This window comes from Pagrus major, chromosome 18 (assembly GCF_040436345.1).
Source record: "Pagrus major chromosome 18, Pma_NU_1.0".
Classification (NCBI taxonomy): Eukaryota; Metazoa; Chordata; class Actinopteri; order Spariformes; family Sparidae; genus Pagrus; species Pagrus major.
In genome coordinates, this window is record NC_133232.1 from 31,502,026 (window position 1) to 31,526,098 (window position 24,073).

At 39.7% G+C, this 24,073-nt stretch overlaps 1 protein-coding gene across 1 annotated transcript in view; it reads right to left on the minus strand.

Moving 5' to 3' along the window:
- The window catches only part of diaph2 (diaphanous-related formin 2), a 411,384-nt gene that overhangs the window by 141,228 nt on the left and 246,083 nt on the right, over positions 1-24,073 (minus strand). The window contains exons 24-25 of the mRNA XM_073486670.1: positions 22,909-23,148; positions 15,630-15,759 (exon numbers count right to left, since the gene is read on the minus strand). Coding sequence (XP_073342771.1) covers positions 15,630-15,759; positions 22,909-23,148 — 370 coding nt within the window. The remainder of the gene's footprint in view (positions 1-15,629; positions 15,760-22,908; positions 23,149-24,073) is intronic.

The window sequence follows — 24,073 nt, forward strand, 5'->3', positions numbered from 1 at the left end:
CCAGTATCTTTTGTGGAAATAACATATGCAATTCAAATCATCAAATACAATTCAACATTCTATAATTAGTATAATTTCCATGTAAACATATGAATTACATTGACTAGTTCCCCTTTTTAACACCAATTACTACAATAGCCCCACTAAGTAACTAGATAACTCTAAAAATAAATGTTAAAACTATAAGTATATTAGACGTGGTTAAAATGGATATTTCTCCAGCAGTTCACCTTCCATCACTACTTCCTCATCCTCGTCCGAATCAGTCCTCTCTAATAATGGCATCTGAACCTGATCTCCCGGCATCACTACACCAACCCATCTCAATATCATAGCCTTCGCAAAAGTCAACAGCAACGTGCAAAAACAAAACATCACACATAACGACAGAAGTACTGCTATCAAAATTTGAACTAGCACTGCTCCTACTGGCCCTAATTTCTCTTGCAACCAACTATTTGCAGACCAACCAGCTCCTTTCGATGGACCAAATGCATCTCTTATGTGCTTCAGTGCATCTATGACATTGGTTATGTTATCTGAATTATCAGGAATCAAAGTGTAGCAGGCATCTCCTGTTAAATTTAAAGCAACACATAGGCCCCCTTGTTTGGCCAAAACATAATCAAGAGCCATGTCGTGTTTTAACAATGTCAATCTATGGCTCTTTTGGGTGTTTGACAACATTTCGAAACCTCTTATAGTTTCGTTTGCAAAGCCCTGTAAGGTGTAGGTAATGTTATCAATATGGTCTGCCAAAAATGTCACTCCATACCATGGAAACAATCCTATTCCCCACTTTTCTCCTATGCTTATTCTCCAATGGTAGGACTCCAGATTATGAAATTGTGCTAGTTCTCTTTTATTCCTACTTCCAGAAGTAACATTAGATTGAACCTCATCAGACGCTTCTCCCTTCTGGACAGCAAAAACCTCATATGGAAGTTTCAGTGTTGCCATATAGCAACACCCTGTCCATCCATATGGTAGAAATAAATAAGCATTTTCACCACAAATCCACCAAATATCCCTGAAATTGCCTATAGTCACATTTCCAGGCAAAACTTGATGTTCTACCATCAAAGTTCTACTTGGCTTACGCTTTGACACTTGAAAAGTCACTTCATACAACTTATTCACATCATTATCCTCGCGCTTCCCTAAATCCATCATGTAACCATCACATTCGGATATTCCCATAAACATTCCAGACCCCTTATTATCCTCATTTGAGCAAAAACAGTAATTTGCCCTCACAGGTTTCACTTCCATCGGATCAGGGACTGCTGTCATCACATTTTCATGTTGTTCAAGCAAATTCATATATGATAATTCTGCCAACCAGGAACAATTCAATCTAGGCTTAAAAAGATTCACTGATAAAGCCATCACTTTATCCACCGATGATTGCTGTTGATACAAGAGCCATGACAGTACAGAAGATTGACATGAAGTAGTTAATGGTTCTGGTACCGCTTCCAAAATTGAAGGCCATGTACCTGGTGCTGGTACCTTCAACACACAGGGACCCTTCAATTTCTTGATTGACCTCACTGAGTGTGTTAACTGCTGAAACCATAAATTTCTACCTGCCCACGGGTCTACAATTCCCAAGGCTGAAGCATCAAATCCATATGCTTTCCACTTAGCTTCTCTCTTCTGCAATGCATGGTCCTGTTTGAACATCTCCTGTGATGTCTGATCCGAATCAACAAACTCCTTTTCCACGTGTACAGTAGTTCTCTTTACACTCACAGATGAATTTACAACCTTTTCCTCCTCAATTTCCGCACTACTATTCACACTAATCCCCATCTCTTTACCTTTCAAGGATACTTTATCAAGTGTCTGTGTCACATTCACCAATTTCCTAGGCGTCAATATTGGTGCCAAGGTAGTACTCTGATCTGAAACGTTAACATTCTTTGTTGCTTCCAAATTTAAAATAGCACTCTCCATCTGTGTGTTATTTACCTTTGCAGTGGTTACTTCAACAGGTCTCAGGTTTGTTATCATAAGTCTCACCTTACGAGTTATGTAACCTCCAATCCAAGAGTGACTAGATGAAACAAATTTAAACTCTGGCTCTCGATAAGTACACATATACTCCCCTTCATCTTCCCATGCAAGATTACGCATGGCAAGTGAACAATCACCCACAACTTTCTTATACCTTATGTCATTGTACAATAAGTACTTCCTTTGATTATAAGGCAGACCGTAATTTCCAGGAAGTATCAACTCCACATCCTCTCCACGACTATTTTTCCACATGGGAAGATAATTAACATGACTATTCCATGTTCCACATTTACAAGGAAGAATAACCATTTTTCCAAGCTTGGACCTGACCACTATCTTCTCAGGGTCTGGCGTCGTAAGAATCTTATTAGGCGTCTCTGTTGTTAGCTGTGACACATTTTCTACCATCCTAGGATTCATAACGGAGAGGTTTGACCCTCCTCCGGACTGGCCTGGGACTTCTTTGTCCAACTGAACCTCCAAGTTCTCTCGCAACGGAGTTAGATCTCTTTGCATCCTCTGGTGTTTCACTCTCCACTGAAACAAACTCTGTTGTTTCTGGGACATATTGGAATTTAATGTCCTCAAATGCTTTTCCTTGTCCATCATCAGCATTATCATCACCAGCATCATCAAAAATATGCTCAGAATCATCAACATTTTCCACAATCTGGACAATCCCCCCTTCTGGTTTTTGACTTTGGAGATCTTCATGCATCTGCCCTCCGGCTGCATGTTCTCCCTTATTTTGTTCCACAGAGTCATCTTGACTCTGTGAACGTTGCACCTCTTCTCTCGGTGCTTTAACACAGTGTGATAAATGATACCAAGTTGGAGACCCCTTAACCTGAACTGCAGTTCCCGTACTGCGAACAACCTCAAATGGTCCTTCCCGTCGTTCGTTATACCACTTCCTCCTGAAGACCTTCACAAATACCTTGTCTCCAGGTTGCACTGTATTTCTCCTTTGCTCATCAAGTCTCTCCTGCACCTCCTCTTTCCTTTGCCTGTCAGAAACATATGTAGATATTCTTTTGTGCAAACTAGCCATGTATGCAACATATGCTCTCATTTCATCTTCCAAAAGGGCCAAACTTGGTCCCTTTCCACTAGTACGCAAACAAGGTGTTGGCATCCGTCTTCCCGTGGCCAACTCATGCGGTGTCATATGCAAATCACGCAACTCACTTGAACGACATACCATCAAAGCCAATGGAAGTGCTGCTACCCAATTTAAACCTGTGTGCTGACAAATTTTAAGAATACGATTTTTCAAGACTCCATTCATTTTTTCACATATTCCTTGGCTTTGTGGATGATAGACTGCACCAAGACGCTGTTTAATTCCTAATTTTTGCAAAATCAATTTTACTGTCTTGTCAACGAACTCTTTCCCATTGTCTGAGGATATCCGATCTGGAAGCCCCCATCTGCTTATGACCTCTCTACACAAAAACTTGGCAACTGACTGAGCGTCCTTCCGCTTGGTTGGACAAGCTTCAGGCCATCGTGAAAATCGATCTACCACAACCAACATGTACCTCTTTCCTTCAACTGGTCTGATCATGTCAACATAGTCCACAACTAACTCACGCATAGGACCCCTTGGAGTCGGAATGTGACCAGGTGGAACCATCATACCCCTCCGAACATTGTTTTTCAGGCAGATTGTGCACCTGCCTATGACATAGTCAATCTGTTCAAGCAGACACGGTGCCCAAAAACCATATTCCTTCGTGATCTTTCTCCTAACTTCCCCCCTTGCAACATGAGCTAACCCATGTGCCTCCTGAATCATTAAACCTAACAGGTCTGGAGGAGCTATTATCAGCCCCTCATGATTTCTCCAAAGACCTGTAGAATCCTGGGTGGCACCTCTGTCTTTCCACAACTGTTTATCAATGTCAGGAGCAGCATCCTGCATTAAAATCACATCCCTAAGTGTGATTCTATCCTCCAAATCCACTTCATGAGTAACCAACAAAACTTTACCCACTCTATCTGCTCCTGTGACTGCTTTCGCTGCTTCATCAGCTGCTTTATTACCCTGTGTGACTCTTGACATATCCGCTCTATGTGCTGCACACTTAGCTATCGCTATCTCCTTAGGCTTCATCATAGCATGCAGCAACTTCATTATTTGAGCGTGATGTTGTATTGGAGAACCATCGGTTTTCTTAAACCCTCGGCTCTTCCACACTGATCCAAACAGATGACACACATTGTGAGCGTAAGCAGAGTCTGTATAAATTGTCACTCGCTTACCTTCTGCTAACAAACATGCTTCAGTTAGCCCCACTAGTTCTGCAAGCTGTGCAGATGCAGGCTGCGGTATTACTTCAGCCTTCTCCACAACAAAACCCTTTGCTTGAGCTTTTACAATAGCATATCCCGCACTCAACTTATCTCCCACACGATAACAAGATCCATCCGTCCAATACTCCAAGTCTGCCTCACGCAATGGGAGGGCTTGTAAGTCTGATCTAAGCCTTGAGTATTTCTCTGCTTCTCGAACACAATCATGCGGTTCACCATCCTCTGGAGTTGGCAAATTTTCGGCTGGATTCACTGTGGCACATCTTGCTAAAGTGACATCTTCCTGCTCTAGAAGCCTATGATAGTCTCTAAGCCTTGGCATGGTCAATGTATATTTACCATAGTTCAGAAGATTCCTAAGACTATGATGAGTAAGAATTGTCACCGGATACCCCATTGTGACAGATGATGCCTTATCATACATCAAAGAAACTCCTACCATTGCTCTATAGCACAGTGGCAACCCCATTTCTACTTCTGAATATGCAGTAGAATAATAAGAAACAGGCTGAGGACTTGTCCCCGTACCTGTTGGTTGACAAAGCACTGCACATGCATATTTACCTCCCATTGAGGTGGACACATACAATAAAAAGTTCTTAGAATAGTCCGGAAGTGCTAACGCTGGAGCTTCCTGCAACCTTTGCTTGACTGTTTCAAAAGCCAAAAGGCCTTCCTGTGTCCAAGAAAGATTACAATGAAGTTTAGCATTCCCCGTATCTTTAATCATAGCTCTCAAAGGCCCTGTTAAACTAGCATAATCCTCTATCCATGCTGAGGAATAGCCAGCAATGCCAAGAAATGTCATCATCTCCCTAACTGTTCTGGGCTTTGGAGCCTTACGAATAGCATCAATCTGATTATCTGAAATGCTTCTGTGTCCCCGTGTTATTATTTGACCCAAATAAACTACTTTCTCCCGACAATACTGCAACTTCTTCTGAGAAGCCTTGTGCCCCTTCTCAGCCAGTATCTGTAACAGTTTAATTGAGTCCTTATGACATGTTTCTTCATCTGGTGAACAAATGATGATGTCATCCACATACTGAATAACAGTGCTTGTTAACATTTGATCCATTCCCGCCAAATCATCCTTCAACACTTTATTGAAAATATGCGGGCTATGTTTAAACCCTTGTGGCAATCTCTCATACTCATAGAATTTTCCATTGTATGTGAACCCAAACAAACCCTGACTTTCCACGCTGAGAGGAACACTGAAAAATGCACCACATAAATCTAGCACCGTAAAAAATGTCGCATCAGATGGAATTTGGGCTAACAAAGTGTGCGGATCAGGCACTTCTGCTGGATAATCCGCTACTACTTCATTCACTGCCCTCAAATCATGTACCAGGCGATAAGAGTCATCTGGCTTCTTCAGAGGCAACAGCGGTGTGTTACTCTGTGGGTTTTGTGTTATCTTCAACACACCTGCTTTCAAAAGTCCTTCAATTTGTGGTTCAATCCCTTGGATTGCTTCTTCCTTTAGTGGATACTGATTCTTCCAAGGAGGTTTGACTCCTGGTCTGAGGTCAACTTTCACTGGTTGAGCTGCCTTCACCAGTCCAATATCAGTACTATGTTGAGACCACAAACATTCTGGAACCTGTCGCAACATCTCTTCTTCCTTAGAGTCTGGTTCCATCTTAGCACTGCAAATTGACTCATGTGTCATTCTCACAGTTTGTGGCTGTCCTTCTCCTTGAGCAGAAATCATAATTTTAATGAACCGTTGGTCTTCACTTCTCCAAATGGCACAATTCTCTTTCATTGGGGCAAAAATAGCTCCCTCTGCTTCTGCCATCATGTCTCCTATATGCTTCTGTTCATACTCCTCAGAAACCAACAGAGTTACATGTGGCACACTCTTCTCTATTTCAAATTCTTCATCCAAATATTCATTTCTGTTTATCTTCATAGCTGCTCCTTGTGGTCCCAAAATTATGCAGCAAGCACTGAGTTGGACTTGTTTTGGTTGACTACTCAGCCATTCGTGTGAGTTTGATTTAGCAGCATCTTTGAAGTATTTGAGTGTGCAATGCAATGGATACTCCGGTGTTCTTGCATCAGGCATATTTGCAACAATGAACTTCTCCCACAACTTAGCTGGCTCCAAAAGATCTGTACTGAGATTTCCAATCCAAAATACTGAAGAAGCTTCAGTCTCCACTGTCACCAATGCTTGGTAAACCATGTCACTCGGTACTTCCACCAGACAGCCGTCTGGCGTGCATTTTATCACACAATTTAATCTGCACAAAGCATCTCTTCCCAAAAGCGCAATAGGTGTGTGTTCTGATACCAATATAGGTATCGTAGTCTTTGAATTTTTATAGCAGAGCTCAATTGGTTTCGTTAGAGGAATCAGCTGTTTTATTCCCTCAAACCCGATTGTCCGAATCAATTGACCAGACATGGGGAGATGTATAGCATCTTCAGGCCGAATACAGGTGAAAGCAGCTCCGCAGTCCGCCATTACTTCCAATGGTCGGTCATTTACTTTCACCACTATTGTTGGATCTCTCTCCGGCCCTGATACTACCAGCTGACACCCCCCTTTCGAGTTCTCCGGGCACCTCTAGAATCCTGGTTCCGGGCCCCTGTATGGGTTCACCGGTCCCCTGGGTGGTCTTGATTGGCCCCGAAATCCTCCTCTGAAACTTCCTCTGAAATTTCCTCCTGTTCTGTTGCACTCACGGGCAAAATGGCCAGGCTGTCCACAATTATAACACACTTCATAAGACTGTTGAAAGTATGGATCAAATCTTCCTCCTCTTCCTCTTCCAAAATTTCCTCGACCTCTTCCTCTCCAGACCTGCGGCTGACCAGAAACTGGCTGTGGGTATGAAGCCACAGGAACCACCGAAAGTGGCTGAGGCAATTGTGGTGGAACCTGGTTTGGTGGCATTGGTTGATTTAACTGTGGCTGACTCTGTATAACTACAGCCTGTTTCTTGTCCTTCTTCTTATTGTCCACCAGTTGTATTTGATTGAGTTTTCTGAGGGTTTCTTGGTCCTGCTCCTTCTGATCATGTTCCTTTTTCCTGTATAGCTCCACTTGATGGGCTATATGATCTGTATACACACCTTTAGCCATACTTCCTAGACCAACTACCTCTGCCAACTTGCTCCTCACTGGCAGAGGCAGTCCCTTCTGTATTCTGGCCCTTAGGATTGACTGCTCCATTTGATTCAAGTCCGGGTCGTTTCCTGTAACATTTCTCCATGTTTGATGAGCTCTTGACACATAGGCTCTTGGGTTCTCCTCCTGTCCTAGTGGCTCAATAAAGATATTATCAGGATGTACATTTGTCGGAAATGTTTCTCTCAATGCTCTCCACATTCGACCTCTATGTGCAGCAAACAGTTCTGAATCATTCACTGCAGTCCCCGCATATCGGTCGAGTCTTGCTTTCTGTAGAATTTCATCCATACCTGTGACCCCAAGAAGGCTAGCCAACAGTTTCTTGACATCTCCCATGGCAATGTGTGTTCCTACTGTGATTTCTTCCAGCTTTGAAATCCAAGGATATGCTCCATCCTGCAGAGTAGGTAACTTCTCAAGTATGTCTGACATATCTGTGCTCTGCCAGGGTTTATACTCCAAATTCTGTCCTCGGATAATGACTGGACAGATTTTTTCAATCTCCTTCTTTTTTCTTGAGCGCAGTGCATATCTCACAGCTGGTTTGGAGGAGCTCTTCTTCTGTAACCCTTTTTTCTGTATGTACAGTTCCTCCAATTGTCCTTCCAACGCTCTTTGGCGATCAGGGCTGGGAGCTCTATCCAAACATGAAACGCATTCCTCTATGCTTCTTTCGATGTCTCTTACAGCTCTCTGTCTATCCTCTTCACCCATGGTGCTGGATGTCCCCAGATATAATTTTCTCGAAGCCGAAGCGCCTCTACTCTCCCAGTCTTCATCACTGTCTCCATCCTCACTTTCACTGGAGCTATCATCTCCTAAGTCCTTTTTCCTCGATTTCTTGTCCCCTTTCTTTTCCGCTCTAGCCAGTATCCGCCTGACTGCAGGGTCATAGCCACCCAAGTTTTCCTCCGAGTCACTCTGATCAGTGTTGTCTCCAAAACTCTTCTTCCTGATCTTCAATCCTCCTTTTGTTTCCCGTCGAGTTGTTTTCTTCTTACTTTTTGAACTTGGATACATCTTTATTGTAGTTTCAGCTTGTCCAGATTCAATTATCCGATCGTCCTCATCAAGAATCCGATAGTTACCTTCTTGACTAATCACTGGGAGCTGAGGATAAAGTTCCCGGAATTCCACTTTCTTCTTGTAAGGTGGAGGTTTCCTCACTGAGTTCGTATGTGAGAAAGGTGAATTAACTTCAGCCATTAGTTTCTCTGTTTCTTTAGCCATTTTTCCCATTTCTTCCATGCTTTCTTCTTGTTTCTCCTTCGCAGCCTTTGTCCACTTCTGTCCCTCATTTTCAAACAACTGGAGCATCGCAAGTTCAATTTGTCTCTTTTCTCTACGTTTCTTTCCCTTTTTCCCTCTTTTTTGTTCAGCTTTATACGTAGATACAAGCACCTGCAGTTTTTTAATTACATCCGGATTAAAGGTCCCTTCCACTGGCCAGGGTTGATCAATCTCTGGCCAACGGCGGTACCATTTTGCTGAGAACCGTGGGATCTCTTTTATTAATGGATTATTGTTTTGAACAACATCAAGAGGCGTGATTACTTTTGAAGTTTTATCATCCTTCCTTGACATTTTAGCTGCTTTATGTTGCTTTTTCATACAGTTAACTTAATTAATCAATCAATAAATCAATCAATCAGCCAGTCAGTATAAGTGAGGTTAATCACTTAAAATAGAATCACTTAAGATTATTAATTAATTTATTTTACTTATTTATTCAACTTATTTGTGAATCACTATTCTTTGCCACAGTCAATAAACCAAAGAAATTAATTTGCCAACTTTAAAGGGCCCCAAAGGATCTATTAGTATGATAAGAAATTACAATACCAAACCACACAATGTCAATCTAACCCCCAAAGGTCAATCAGATTACGATAACAATGTCCCAGAATGTCAGAAAATCCAACCATATATGAATTCCCTAAAATCAAACACTTTCCCCAAGGATCAACTATCACTGGCTGCTATTATTTGAAACAAGACAAGCATCCAAACTCACAACTATTCACCTCAAATTCTCAAACCAATCTCAAATTGAATCCACAACACTGTTCAGCTCAGAATAAACCATGCACAAACAAGGAAACTCCACAATTGCAATCCACAACAGAATTTTAAACCCACCAATTGTACTCCATTAATTAATTAAATGTCTTAACTAGTCAGTCAGTTGCCAGGCGTCTTTTTGAGATAGCACATAAAAGCAGAATGTGCTGTTCCCCACTTCAAATTGAGAAAATACCCCAATAGTAGCTCATAAATGTAAGCAATAGATATCAACTTCCAATGATCCTAAATGCTTATAAAAACATATTTTCAAACAACAGGTATAGAAAGAGTTCGTGAACAAAAACAGTACTGGCCTTGTGCAGAGGTTATCTGGGTAGGAGTCTGACGTCACCGAATTGGTCCGCGTGACACACTGTTCAAGCTCCACCCGTCTCTCCGTGTCTCCCCCACAGATGCAAGGAACAAAGGAAACAAACAAGGATCAGATTTTTCTTTTCACAATTTAGTTCAATAATATTTTGCAACCCCCTTTTTCTTTTTTCTTTTGCCAGCACTTTGGATTATTTATAACAGATATTTTGCACTTTTAAGCACCAAACATTATTCCATATCATTCATCATCAACATAAAAACTCTCAATGCACTCCACACTCTCAAATCCTTCACCATCATAACTCACTCAGCACTCTTCATTCCTCTCTATCGTATTTATCTTTTACACAGAGTTATATACTAATCTCTCCACTTCTCCTTATTTATCTTATAAGTCTTTTTCAGAAACTCATGACAAATTATTTAAATCTTATAGAAATGTCCTTAAAAAGGCTCATAAATTTCATTTATCAAATTAAATGTCTTCCGATAAAGTCTATCAATCTTTAATCAAACTTATGAAACCTTCTCTAATGTTTTAATATCCTCCTATGAGGCTTATAGAATTTTAACAGATATATATAACACCCCCGAAAAAGTTTATAAACCATAAACTTAATCTTAATGCATAATCTAAACACAACACTGGAATAGTAACCACATTTCTAAAACAAAGTATTCGTACTCCAAGCACACACACTCATAGAAACACACAATTTCAGCCTGCAGTGCTGACGTCTCTCTCGACAGAGAGACAGAAAGAGGGAGAGAGGAGAGGGAGGAGGGAATCCCTCTCCAACCTGCCAATACACTTAACTTTAACTTAAAAACACACAATATAACAAAACCAAGAACAAAATCACAATCAACAATCTATTCTAAAGACGACTCATTCATACTGTCCTATTTAAGCATGCTTTGCCGCTCCCTTATTCCTTTTTATTCCTTATATCTAAATTTCTGCTACCTTTGAAGTGTAGAATATCTGACAAAACGGCATCAGTCGTGGCTCGTCAGCCCACGCCAGAGAGGGCATCTATCTACAAATATTTTTCCCTACACTTCCAGTTATTTACTTATAACCGACCTGAACTCACCTGGTGTAATATTCAGGTTTTTGGCCCGTACTAAACCGCCTCCCAGAGGGCTTTTATCCAAATCTGCGGCTTCCTTTAATCCTTATTTCTGGTTATACACCTGGTACCAGGTTTTCCCTTAAATTCCACTTATTCAACTTTCACGCAGCGGCTAATTTACACATGTCTTACGGTTTAAGAAGCTTATGGGCCCTCTTCTTCATTAACCCCGCATAGTTTTTTAACTCACTTAACGTTACTCATTGTTAGGCTCCTTGCCTTTACCCTTTACACAAACATTTCCTTCTACTTTTATTCTTAGTTCTTACTCTACCATCATTCCCCCCTACTGCGTTGCCTGCAACGCAGTAAAACAATGGAGAGTAAGACAAATTTAAACGGAACTTCACCCGCAAACATCAACACAGCATGACACATATTCACCCACACAGAATCTTTCCGGTGCGACCGAAAACCAACACAGACAGGGACAGCTCCAGTCAGACCTCAACCCCCCCAACAGCGTAACGGTGTAGGCTCACCTTGGATGAGAGGAGGAAAGCAGGGCTGCGTCCAGCTGCGCCGCGGCCACAAACACGTCCTGATTATTCGTGACGCCAAGTTATGTCGTATCTTCTGTGGCGATGCTGATGAAGATGTTTGAAGAAAAGCTCCGCCAACACTGTCTTAGTTGTATAACAAATTTATTACAATAAGTTCAGTATCAGAAACAAGTAACACGTTACTTGGAGAGTCTCCAGCCGAATAATGAAAACTCTCCTGAAGACATGCAGACAGCTCCTTATATACCGAGCTTGTTTTGGTCAAAGACTTAATTACCACACATGATCCACATTAAAGAGGGACAGATAAGAAGAGAGGCCTCTTTACCTCTGACCCAGGACCCCCATGACTCTGCTAAACTTTAACATTTTATACCTGTTACCTTGACCACATATGGTTCAAAACAAAAGGAAGGGACTGATAAGAAGAGAGGCAAGAAGTGAAGCGCCCCTTTACCTCTGTCCCATCCCGTGACAGCAATCAAGCTGAGCAAGCCATCAGCAGGTCCAACCTGTTTACAATGTCATCAACCTCTTACCCTGACCAAATCCTCTCCAGGTCAGGAAGGCCCCAACAGCAACTAACATTCCAATATGTTTTCCAAATACTCATATTAATATGCTGCATATAACAGCAGACACCTCACTAGCAAGGAAATGCAATTTACTGCTGAGATAGATAGATAGATAGATAGATAGATAGATAGATAGATAGATAGATAGATAGATAGATAGATAGATAGACATATATACACATATATACATATATATATATATATATATATATGGGTTTTGTTTTTCAGATTTGTGTTCACTTGAAGGATAAAAACACTGATACTAAGAGAGAAAGTGCTCAGAAACGATATAAAGGGTGGGTAGTTATCTACTGTATATGTAAATGCACTGTAGTTTGTTTTAATAATGGACATACATTCAAAGTTTTAAATCTGCTCGTGGATCTAGATTTGCATCCAAATATAGATACACGTAATGACACAATGATACATTTGCACTGAAGCCATGATCAAAGGTACTGCAGTGCAGAAGTCATCACAGAAAATAAAATGCTTTGTCAATCCACCAAAAAATAATCACTTGATCCCTAGCCCATTGCCAAACCAAAATATTTTTTGTAAATATATGCTGCTATCAAACAAATAATTAAACTGACAAACAAGAAATAAATAATAACCTGCTTGCTGGAGGTTATGGAGGTGGGGAGGAAGTGTCACCGCCAAGAAGACCCGATCAAAGAAAGTAAAGTGAAGTGCAGCAGGGGCTTATTGCATTGCACAACATTATTTTACATTCAAGACAGACACTCAGACATTGTCCATAGCAACTTACAATACAGCAGTATTACAGTACAATACATCCAGGATTTCATTTGTTTGTTTGTCTTTTGTTATATTTTTAAGCAGAAAACCTGAAACGCCTCCACTAACACTGCAACAAAGGACTGGTTGATTGCAGGCAAATTATCTTAGAGAAGTAGAGTTCACAGCAACTAAACAAATACTCCTTTTTATTTTGTGATTTCATGACCTTACTGCTGCTGGCAAGCTGTATTTCAAAGATCCTTTCAAGCATTTCCAAGCTTAGCACGGAAAGAAAATGTGGGTGCTGAAGGCTCCTGTGTCACAAAAACTTTATCAAAAATTGAAGACTTTTGAGCCCATAATTGCACAGAGTAAAATAACACTGATCAGACATAAAGTTAATTAGCACCTAGAATTATTTTTTGATCGTTCATAAAATGTCGCCGTCTTTGTGCTAAATAAGAATTTGAAAAAAAGGCATAGCCTCAAATCAGCTAATTTAATAACCAGTTTAATTGCTAAAAGTGTAAAAGAAAAATATTCACAGTTTACAGTTTGTTTGTTGTTGTTTTTTAATTAGTATTAGTATTAGTGTAAGATTTTGAACTGGTAAAAAATGACTACCAAAACATGTTTAATTTACTAACATTACTGTAAAAGCATGTGCCTTCCCTTTGTCCAGGTCCTATCTGGAACATCAGCAGCTTGCTGCCCCTGCCTCCTTACATAATCAAGTGAATTTTAATCAAAACTGACCTTGACACAGATAGGCTTTGATAATGTCTGAATCCTAGGAGAGAGGAAGAGTCTCCCAGGGGAAGATCTCTATGTGCTGGCCTTAGTTAAAGTTAACCTCTTGCTTCCATTCTCACTCTCCTTTGTGCCCAGGCTAGCATACTGATTTCTGACGTAATACGATATACAATCATCTGCTGTCGGGTAACGTTTGGGTTTTAAAAGGTTAAGAGATTTATTAAAATTAGGTGGTAATGACAGAACCTCTTAATGCAATGACAAAAGTACTCCACACTGTACATTTAAGGTATGAAAGACATCATGGTCAAAAGAGTAAGAAAGTATTCTAGTCAAGCGAGAACTATTATATTACAGGAGAACAATGAAATAATCAATGATGCAGTTAACAATACCCCGCAATCATCTTTCATTTAAAAATGTATAGCTCTGCTATACAAAAACATCCACAATTTTGAACGGTGCTAAAATTGGTGAAACAAAAAGCAGACGATAGCAAGGTAGCAATCCAATTTCTTCCAAAATTGTGCACTGGTGGAGTGAAGGTCTGAAGCAGCCAATCAAAGCAAGCAAAATTATGATTTCCAGGGGAAATTATCCAGGCCTGATTGCACTTATCGATGACATTAATTGTGCAACTTCCAAACATCGTAGATGGCCATTTGATTGCATTTGAATCCCCCACATTGCTGTCAGTGTCTCTTTATGTCAACTCCTCAGCCTCTGGCAATCAACAATCAGAAATCACATGCCTGGGCGACAGGCTTTACACAGGTTTGTTCACATGAGATTTCCTAAATCAGGAAGGCCCAACAACATGGTGATTTTTTTTAGCGCTCTGTTCTGCTTTATGTTTTGTATATGATATGTTTGTTTTTAATTAGAAAAGGCAGCAATTTTCTTTTGCCAGTTTACATAAAGGGAGACCAAAAGCTCTTGAAAAGGATCTGAAGATAGTGGGAAACAATTCAGCCATGTCTATTGTTCCACAGGCAATAAAAGCTTTCCAAAGACAGTGGACAGCCTTTGATCACTAGGTTCTTTTGAGCCTCAAAGTAAATCGAATCAAATTTATTTTTAGAGGCAGAGATTTAGATTTAGCTCCAACATGCTAAAATGACAGGGAAACATGTGTGATAAAACATTAAAAATAATAATAATAATAATAATAATAATTTCTTAATGGTACACAAATTAAGAAGAATTGAAAAAGATAAAGTTTTTTGTTTTGTTTTGTTTTTTTTCAAAAATAAGATCACTGGCTTATTTAAAACTTGTAACCCTTCGTCTAATTAAGCCCAGCAGTCTCAATTAATGTCTCATAATATAAACAGGACGCTGCTTCATTGTTACAGTATCCGACTGAAAACCCTGCTTAATTGTATGTGATGATCAATCAAACAAGAGAAGCAATGTTGTGCCTAGAATAAACCGCTGTCTGCATCCCCACCCCCTTAAATAGTTCCTGGGGGTTTTGTGGAGGAGACATTTATTTAGTGGTCTCAGTCAATTAACTGGCATTTCCTTCTTTTCCATGAAATGACAAAGTTGATATAATTTAAAAATGTGTGCATATAGACATCTAAATATACACAGTGCACAAAGACTATTCAGTCCACTTACACAATGGCTGGCAGTCTCAGTCAAGTGCATAATTAGTTGAATTAGATTAAATAACCAATTACGAGACTAACAAAGTAAATAAGCCTCCAGGGATTCCACCAAATGCTTGAGAATAGAATTAAGAGTGGAATTAGTTTATTGACAGGCTGAATGACAGTGTGGTCAGACAAACAACTCTATTCCTGTCACAAAGAGAGTGCAGGCTGTTGTCAAGGGATGGAATAGAGAAGTGAAGGGTGAGAATGTGGTGAAAATAAATTAAAATAAATTAATGAATATAGTGGAGGTTAGCAATCACAATGCATTGACAATATCTTTGAGTAGTTTATATTCATTTGCCAATGAAAGTTAATTTTTTATAAACTACATGTGTGTACTATATTTCGGATACTCTCAAGAGACACAGACATACCTCTGCTGGCACTCTCCACATGCTCCAGTTCATCTGGGAACTTCAAAATGACTTTGTGATTATCTTCACACTTTTCAGCCAGGAAGTGAAGAAGCGTTGTATTCTGACTGATGGACTTCGTGTCACGGAGCTAAAAAGAAAACCAAGAAACAAACAACGAAATATTTAATAAAACAGAAAATAATTGATCAATCCAGACTTTTCATCAATCATTCACTTTTCAAATGTACCACACAGCTTAATGGTTGAGGTGGCCAAGGTGCATATACCATTGTATGTCCCACCCCTCTGTCACACCGTGTTTCCTGTCTACATCTACACCGACTGTCAAAATAAAGGCACAAAAATGCCCCAAAATTATTTTAAATTATGCGTTGATGTTTTAGTGACTTGAATTAGTTTTTCATTTAAATATGAAAAGTACAAAGTACACAAATATTTAATGGGTTAATCCGCCTTACCTATGTTCAGCACACAACCAAATCCCTCTGCGTCTACATGATGGCACGCAAGTCAAAAGTCTATTTATGCCATTTTAGGTGAACATGGCCATCGAGGTAATAAGGTACTGAATGTAATAGGTAATAGCTAACTGTTCAGTCAAGCTCCATCAAATGTGAGCCTGGATTGAGGACAGTACATGAGCAGGAGATAAAATACAAATGCATAACATACTTCCACAGAAAAAACACATACACACATAAACAGTTACACACACACACACACACACACACACACACACACACTCACACACATAAAATAATACCACACCCATGAGAATAAAACAGTGAGGCAGGAAAGTTTGAATAAAAGTACTGTACTGTGTTTGCCAAGTGTGTCTGAGTGTGTGTGTGTCTGTGTTCATACACAGAAGCCAGAGTCGTCTCCACATCAGTGCATAGGGAACTTGTTCCATATTCATTCCCCACCGTGATTGCCATGCTGTTCGAACGGCATGCTGGGAAAACTAATTAGCACAACCCACCTCTGTGTACTCATACCGATAATATCCGCACTGTAAACAGCCGGCAGTTGGACATGCTCGCACATGTGCACATGCAAGCACATGTGTGTACATCCTCTCTCTCTCCCTCTTACACACAGACACACAGACACACACACACACACACACATTCAAGCAATTGTGAATTGAAACAATAACAGGCAGTCAGACACACACCAACACACGCACACACACACACACACACACACACTTTCATTAGATGAGGATCAATCACTTGCTCACGTTGGGTAATCACAATTTAATTTCATGGATTTTAAATTTTAATTTGTTTATTGTTATACCCCAAACTGTCATTACCAAACGAAAAAAAAGTGCATCTGCTGTATGCTGATTTCATCTGCTAACTAATATTAGTAATGTGTAATAAAGAGAGGGTAAACTGGGAGAGGTAAAAAAAATCATTTAGGGATTTGTGAGTGTTAACAAACAGGAGATTTACTGAAACAATAATTTGTAATAATGTGGAACAATGGTGCGGTGTGTATCTCTAGATTGTAGTAGAATGTCCAAAGCCTCACCGATATGATGCGTTAATGATTTAGTGTAGTATATTTAACCTGAGCTATTCCAATGCCGATACAGGGCAAGAGAATGGGCATACTGTGGAGTTTTAGTGAGTGCAGTGGGTGTAAGTGGAGAAGTCATGTGGATTCAGGTAATAAGGGAGCAATTGAAATTTTAGATGAAATTGGAAGCATATTAGCATTGTGAGGTGAATATCGCTGAAATAATGAACTGGACCACACGGTTCACAAAGCATGCATACTCACTAATTCATAAACATACCACTCCAACTGCTTTGCCCAAACTTTTTATATTACAATTTTAATATTTTAATATGTACAACTCTAATTAAATAATTTGTGCTTTTTCAATTTTAATTCTAAAGAAAGTCTGGGGAGCCTTTTTGGTTTATTTTGAAGTTGACAAAAATGAAAGTGAAAATTGAGCTTTAAAGATATCATGTGACCCACGCAAACACTGTACTGAGTAATTTGAGCAGTTATTTTCTCTCCTTTTTACCCTGTACTTTATATTACTGGAAGCATTCACTGATGTCTACCCATCAGTAGTTTACTGTTAACTGCAAAGAAGTGTGTCATCTTCTCACAGAGAACATCTTTCGGACGTGTCGGGACAAAAAACATCTATCAAAACCATTTCAAACTGATATGCTCCCTTTAAAAAAAAAAAAAAATCTTATTTTGGACTATTAATAGACAGTGTTTACATGCTTTAGTGTTCAAAAAATCATCAGTTTTCTCATACTGTCCATTGCCGCAGCATTGTATTCCCCCTCTGTCTGAAATGCTCTGTTTTAGCTCCTGTATCTTTAAGGCCCCCCTCCCTAATACCCAGTCTTCCCTGATTGGTCAGCTCACACATGCCTCAGCCAGCAGCGCTAACATCAACAGAACAAACATTGCTAAATCAATTCTTACGTGCCAAACTAGCCATTAGGCATAAATTATGCAAATGTGTGACCTGTTGACGAGGTGTGATGTCATTCAGGCACTTGGGCAGGAGTGTTTTGTGTGGGAGAGAGGAGCTCCTGTTGGGCCTTAAAGTTTCAAGACCTTTCACGTGCACGAGAACCTACATAACACACTAAATAAAAGCATATATCATAAAGATGACAGCAGTCTGAGTCACGCTCTCACTCCTAACTCCTCAATGCCTTTGTTGTCATTGCACATAGTTGTATAACATCCGGTTAAACTTAAAAAAGAAGCCTGCTGACTAACATTTCACATATTATGACGTATCGTGACCTTTTGACTGCTATTATTAAATATGTGAAACGGTCACGGTTTGGTTAGGTTAAGGCACCAAAACCACTTGGCTAGGTTTAGGAAAAGATCATGCTTCAGGTTTAAATGACTACTTTACTTCAGTCATGTTACTTATATTAACTATGGTGTGTGATTTGTTTAAGATAACTTAAGAACAAATGCATCTTAGCACTTGGTCACACATGAGACTAGAACCCCGGTCTCCTGGGGGAAGATCCTTGCTATGACCCATCTGACCACCTCCTGGCACAGACTTCTCTTGCTGTTTATACTTCTGCACTAGATGGGCGTTTCCACAAATGACCCTTGGGTGTTAATTACAGCTTCATACTTAGAAGTATAGGCCCACCGACCATGCAGAGAAATAAGAAACAAACACAAGGATAGCAAACATTATAATGCCATGTTATGATATATTCAATGCACATATGTGTAACTGAGACACTCAAGATGGTTATTAATCATTAATGTTTCATAATAGATAATTTCCAAGGAGACTAGTTTATATCCCATACGAACATTTACTGTATCTTTTAAACAGAGTATGTTGAGATAAACAGGGCTGTTGTTGGTAGTGGTAACGCATTCTGCTAAGGGCCTCTGTAAGGGCAGGGGGAATCCTACATAAAGCCCAAGGCGCTGATGTTATTTTCACTATTCACTTTCACTATTTTTACATCAGAAATTTCAGTCAAAGCAGCTTTCAGGTATCGTGAGAACTGTGCCAGGGGCTGTGGCGTATCTCTGCGCAGACTGTAGTGAGCCGGTCTGCGTCAAAGTCTGGGGTCATTTTTAATCACAGTCCATCCCTTGTCCTGGCCATTTTAAAGTTTGTGCTCAAAGTCAAAACTGAAAAAAAAAAAAAAAAAGCCTTTCACTGCCAGAGCTCCTAAGCTTTGTAATGCTCTCATTGAGGAGCTTAGACTACCTGGAGTTTTACATTAAATCTTTTATTTAACACTACCTATTTTTTTATAGCTGCCATATTTTTACATTAGTCACTTACGATTTGTCTTATCCGATTATGTTTTAATGGTGCAACTGGATGGAGCGTGTATAAATGCTACTCCTTCAAACACATTTGTTCATTTGAAGTAGATGGAAGAATTGCTGCTTCATTACCGTGCTGCTGAAAGCATATTCTGAATTGTGATATCACTCAATCTTTCATAACGTAAATCGCCTTGAGGTAGTATTATTATAAATCCCTCAGTAGTTAGTGCTGCACATTCCAATACATTTAGCATTCACAGAGGCGAGGTGCATTACAAACAAACACGCTTCCACTTGAATGTCTGGATTGAACATAAATAAATAACACAACAATTAACTAATAAAAGAAGAAGTGGCAATGGGAATATAGCTGCATGCAAACAAAGAAGGATCGTCTGCTCTTGATAAATCAATTTAACTCTTCAGATTGCATTTCATATTGCTTATAAGAAGCAGGAAACATACAATGCATAGAAAAGCACAAGTCCACTGCTGAGAATATGTTCCATGAAGACAAAGAACATTGAATACATTGTATAATAAAACCATCTTTTAAGCTGAGGGAAATGTTTTATTTTGAAAGCAGGACACAAGGTCACACTAACGTTAGGTAGATGACTCCCTGTTAAACAAGTCAAGTGCCTAATAGATACGCTGTTCTGTTCAACCTAAATTGGACACAAATCATTGCCATGCGGTGTTTAATTATTAAGCAGAGCCTCTGAAAGTGTTTTCCCTCAGTAAGGCAGGGACAAGACCCAGGAGGAACAATATTTCTTTGTTTTTGAGTAATACAGCAGATGGTTTTATCCACTTACCCAATATGTTCCAATATGGTAACAGTCTCTTCTACATTCTTCATCATCTTGCCTATTTTTATGCATTTTAAGCTTGTCAGTTTTTACAATGCGGGCATTTTTGGAAAAATCTAAAACTTGTTGCCCTTGCAAAAACCAGAGTGAATGCTCAGTTTGCAGGATATATGTGACCAAGCTGCCTCCCAGGAGATTTGCGTGTCCTTGGCAGGACAAGGGGCTGTGGCGGTGGGCTGTAGGTGGGTCAGCCTATGCTCTCCCCTTGCTGTTCATTCCCATCATCAAACTCCCTCCTCCCTGATGAGCCCATTAGGTACCCTAGACCTGCCACCCAGGGGTCCATTTACTTGATTGACTAAAGTGAGAAAGCAGACTTTTTTCCTTGTCCATCTATAATGGTCCAATCAGCCCCCTGAGGCATTACCAGACTCTACACTGACACTCCACACTCATTCAGTGGGCTTGCAGGAATACAGAAGGCACACTGGATTCGCCGTGCTAAAGCTCTTTTTCACACCTGCAAGATTGCTGGCTTCAAATATGTGTGTAAGGCGGTGGCTTTTGGCATCCAAACTTATGGAAAAATCCCATGTCCCGAAAATCCCAATTTTTTGACCAAATTCTTAAAACACGATCGTTTAGAATAGATCTGTCTTTGTCTACCTAACAGTTGTAGCACTGCTAGAGCACAGCAGAGAGTTTGAGAATAATGACAACAAAACCAAAAGTGTCATATAATCTCACACATGCTGCCTAATAGATGGATTCTGAAACGTATTTTGGTTGTTTATCCCCACAGTTTGACTGCCAAACTTAGGCACATTGGAAAGAGAAATGTGCCCCTGTTTCAGCACCTCTCTAGGCACTCTGAAGGCTGCCCAATATTTTTTTTTTTTTTCATCAGTTTTATCATCAGATAGATAAGCCATTAAAAACTGTTACACAGCTACACATAATGCCAAAGCTACTTTAAAGGGGCCAGACAACAAAGTGAAATTTTGGCTCTCAGGAAAATCATAATTTGATCACATGCTGGTGATTTACGAGCTGTTAATGTTTTTTGATGGATCTTTATCCTGTAGACAGTTGGCATGAAAGAAAGTTGAACATTTCTTTAAAGTGTTGTGGCCATGATTCAGAAAAGGGCCCTCCCTTTCTATTTTTTTTTTAGGGTTTTTTTATTCCCTCACTGGAATTAAAATCTCTTTTTTTCAAGATTGACCTACCAAAGTAAACGTTACAACGGCAACTTACACATGCAACTGTTGCACACTAAATGAGTGAAAACACTTAAAATGTAATGTAACAATTAAAATGCTAAAATGTAATGTAAGGTCAGGAGAAAAAAACAAAAACTTTTTTTTTTTCTAAAAACAATTTCAGTGGAGGTTTAAGAGCAATCAAATTGATCGATAATACTATTTTCAAGTTATTTCTGTATTATATTTGTCAAAACAATCTTGTCCAGAAAAAAAAAAAAATAATAATAATTAATGTGGAATTAGAGGAATAATAACTGAATGTGAAATTAAAGATGAATTTACTGATGGGAAAATGTGGTCAAGTACATGTGGACTAAACACTTAAGTAATATCGCAGAAAATCATGCTCTGGTCAACTCTGATACCCCCACAGCTCTGTCTACAATGGGTCTGACAGTCACTACCTCAGCTTAAGGCCTCTTCCTCTCACAACACAATGTAGGAAAACCTCATGTTTGAGAGAGAGAGAGAGAGAGAGAGAGAGAGAGAGAGCCTGGGTGTCTGTATGTGTGTGCAGTCGAACCAGTCTGCTTCAAGAGCTTGGCTGTGCTCAGTATAGCTGTGTGTGCACGTCTGCCAGTCCTCTCTTTCACATCTTCGCATGCTGTGATTTTACCTGGCAGTGGACACAGATGCCGCCTCTTTTCTGGCTCAAGTTCCCCTGCGCTCCACGCCTCATCACGGTTCTGTTATTTGTTGTATTGAAATATGTTTCATTTGATTGCTGATTAGGCTCTGCAGATTTTTAGAAGACCTGCAGTCTTCCTTTGAGGTCCTTTGAGGTCTGCATGGAATGAAGGACTTGCCATGACATCTGTTCACATCTGTTCAACCACCATTTTCTCATACAGCAGAATGTTATAAGCATGTATCTATTATCTGAAAGCAACATTTAGTGAAGGCAGGACAGGTCTCACTGGGAGTGATACGCCTGCATCTCAATGTATATTTTTAAAAGACTACATCTCGGTGACTATCGATTAAATTGTGATGCATAAACATCAGAGAATATTGACGCTGATTCATTAAAATATGTATGTATGTTGTATATTTAATTGGGATCTAAAGATGGTTAATGGATGATGACATATGTATTCTACTGTCAAGGTGAGGCAGGAAAACTCATGTAACAAATAACCTCTCCATCCTTTTCTCTATCAACTAATGAAGATATTTGCCATGCACTTGCATCAGGTGGAACATTGCTTTGGTATTAATATATATATTTTAAAGCAGCTATTTTAAAATATGACTCAGTCGTCTACTATCTAAATTTAAATCAGCACTTTCTGAATCCCCATTTTTTTTGTTCATGACTGCTTTTGAGTTTTTGCTTCAGCCAGTTTCACGACACACTGTTCATCTGTGTTGTGCGCTCCGTTGCGTTGTTACCTTGCAGAGGAAATTGACGTTGAAACCAAACGTCTGGGCGTTCCTTGAGCCGGCGTTCATGTAATTGCCGACCAGCAGCACCAATTCCAGGAGTTTGCTGAAGCCTTCGCTCTTCTTTACCTCCTCGCAGGCAAATGTCACATTCATGATGTCTGGCCGGATGTTGTTCACCTGCTCCTCAAACGTCAGCTTGAACAGAATGCCGTTGAGACGTGGTCGTAGAAGTTTGACTGAACTCATCTAAGGATATAAGTTGAGAAAAAAACAGAAAGTGAAAGTCATTTTATTGCATATAAACAAATAGCCAAGACCTTGTAGCAATCAGTTACACACTGTATTGTGGATTTATTTTGTTGTGTTCTTCTTGGTGCACTTACTTTCACTATATATATATCTGTGAAGATCAGGTAAGCTTGCTAGCTTATTTGCAATAACCAGAAAAGACAATAACTTATGTTTTTCTTATTTTGTTTAAAAGACAACACACTTGCATTCTTTTAAAGAGGTGCACAGTTTCCCCATGCAAAACTGACACTATTTGAAATGCAGTTAAAAAGTTGTGTATGCCACTACGCTTACAATATGCAAAGTATTCAGTTTGTAATCCAGCATTAGGAACTTGTGTATTAAGTAAAGAGCAACACTTGTTTACAAGCAAGTTGCAGCTAATTTGCATAAAGGCACAAAAAAGCTTTGTAAATGTGACTATCGAGGTTCTTAATCATGCTGCTCCTCACAATCTCAATATGCGTTTTATTTTATTCAGTTTTATTATGTGAGTTCCTACAAGAGCTTTTCATAATGCAAGAGAAGGATCCCTATTAAGTTACCCTACCTTGCCACCATGGGCATGCTGAATCCCCAGTGTAATTACTGTTCCGACTAGTTTTAATGAACTGAAAATCAACTACCCTCTTTAGCAAATATGACTACCCTCTTTCCTGCATCCCTCCTGACTTTCATATGGACAAAGGAATCCCCCATTAAACAGATTTGTCATAAATAATATAACAGCCTCAATCAATACTTGTGGGCTTGGGAGTGGAATCGCTGAAGCCAGACGAAAATGAGAGAAGAAATAGCTATGAAAATGGGAGGGAATTAAAACAAATAGGGTTTTGGCTGTAAGATATGTGGCAAAGCAGCAAGCACAGACAAATTCTAC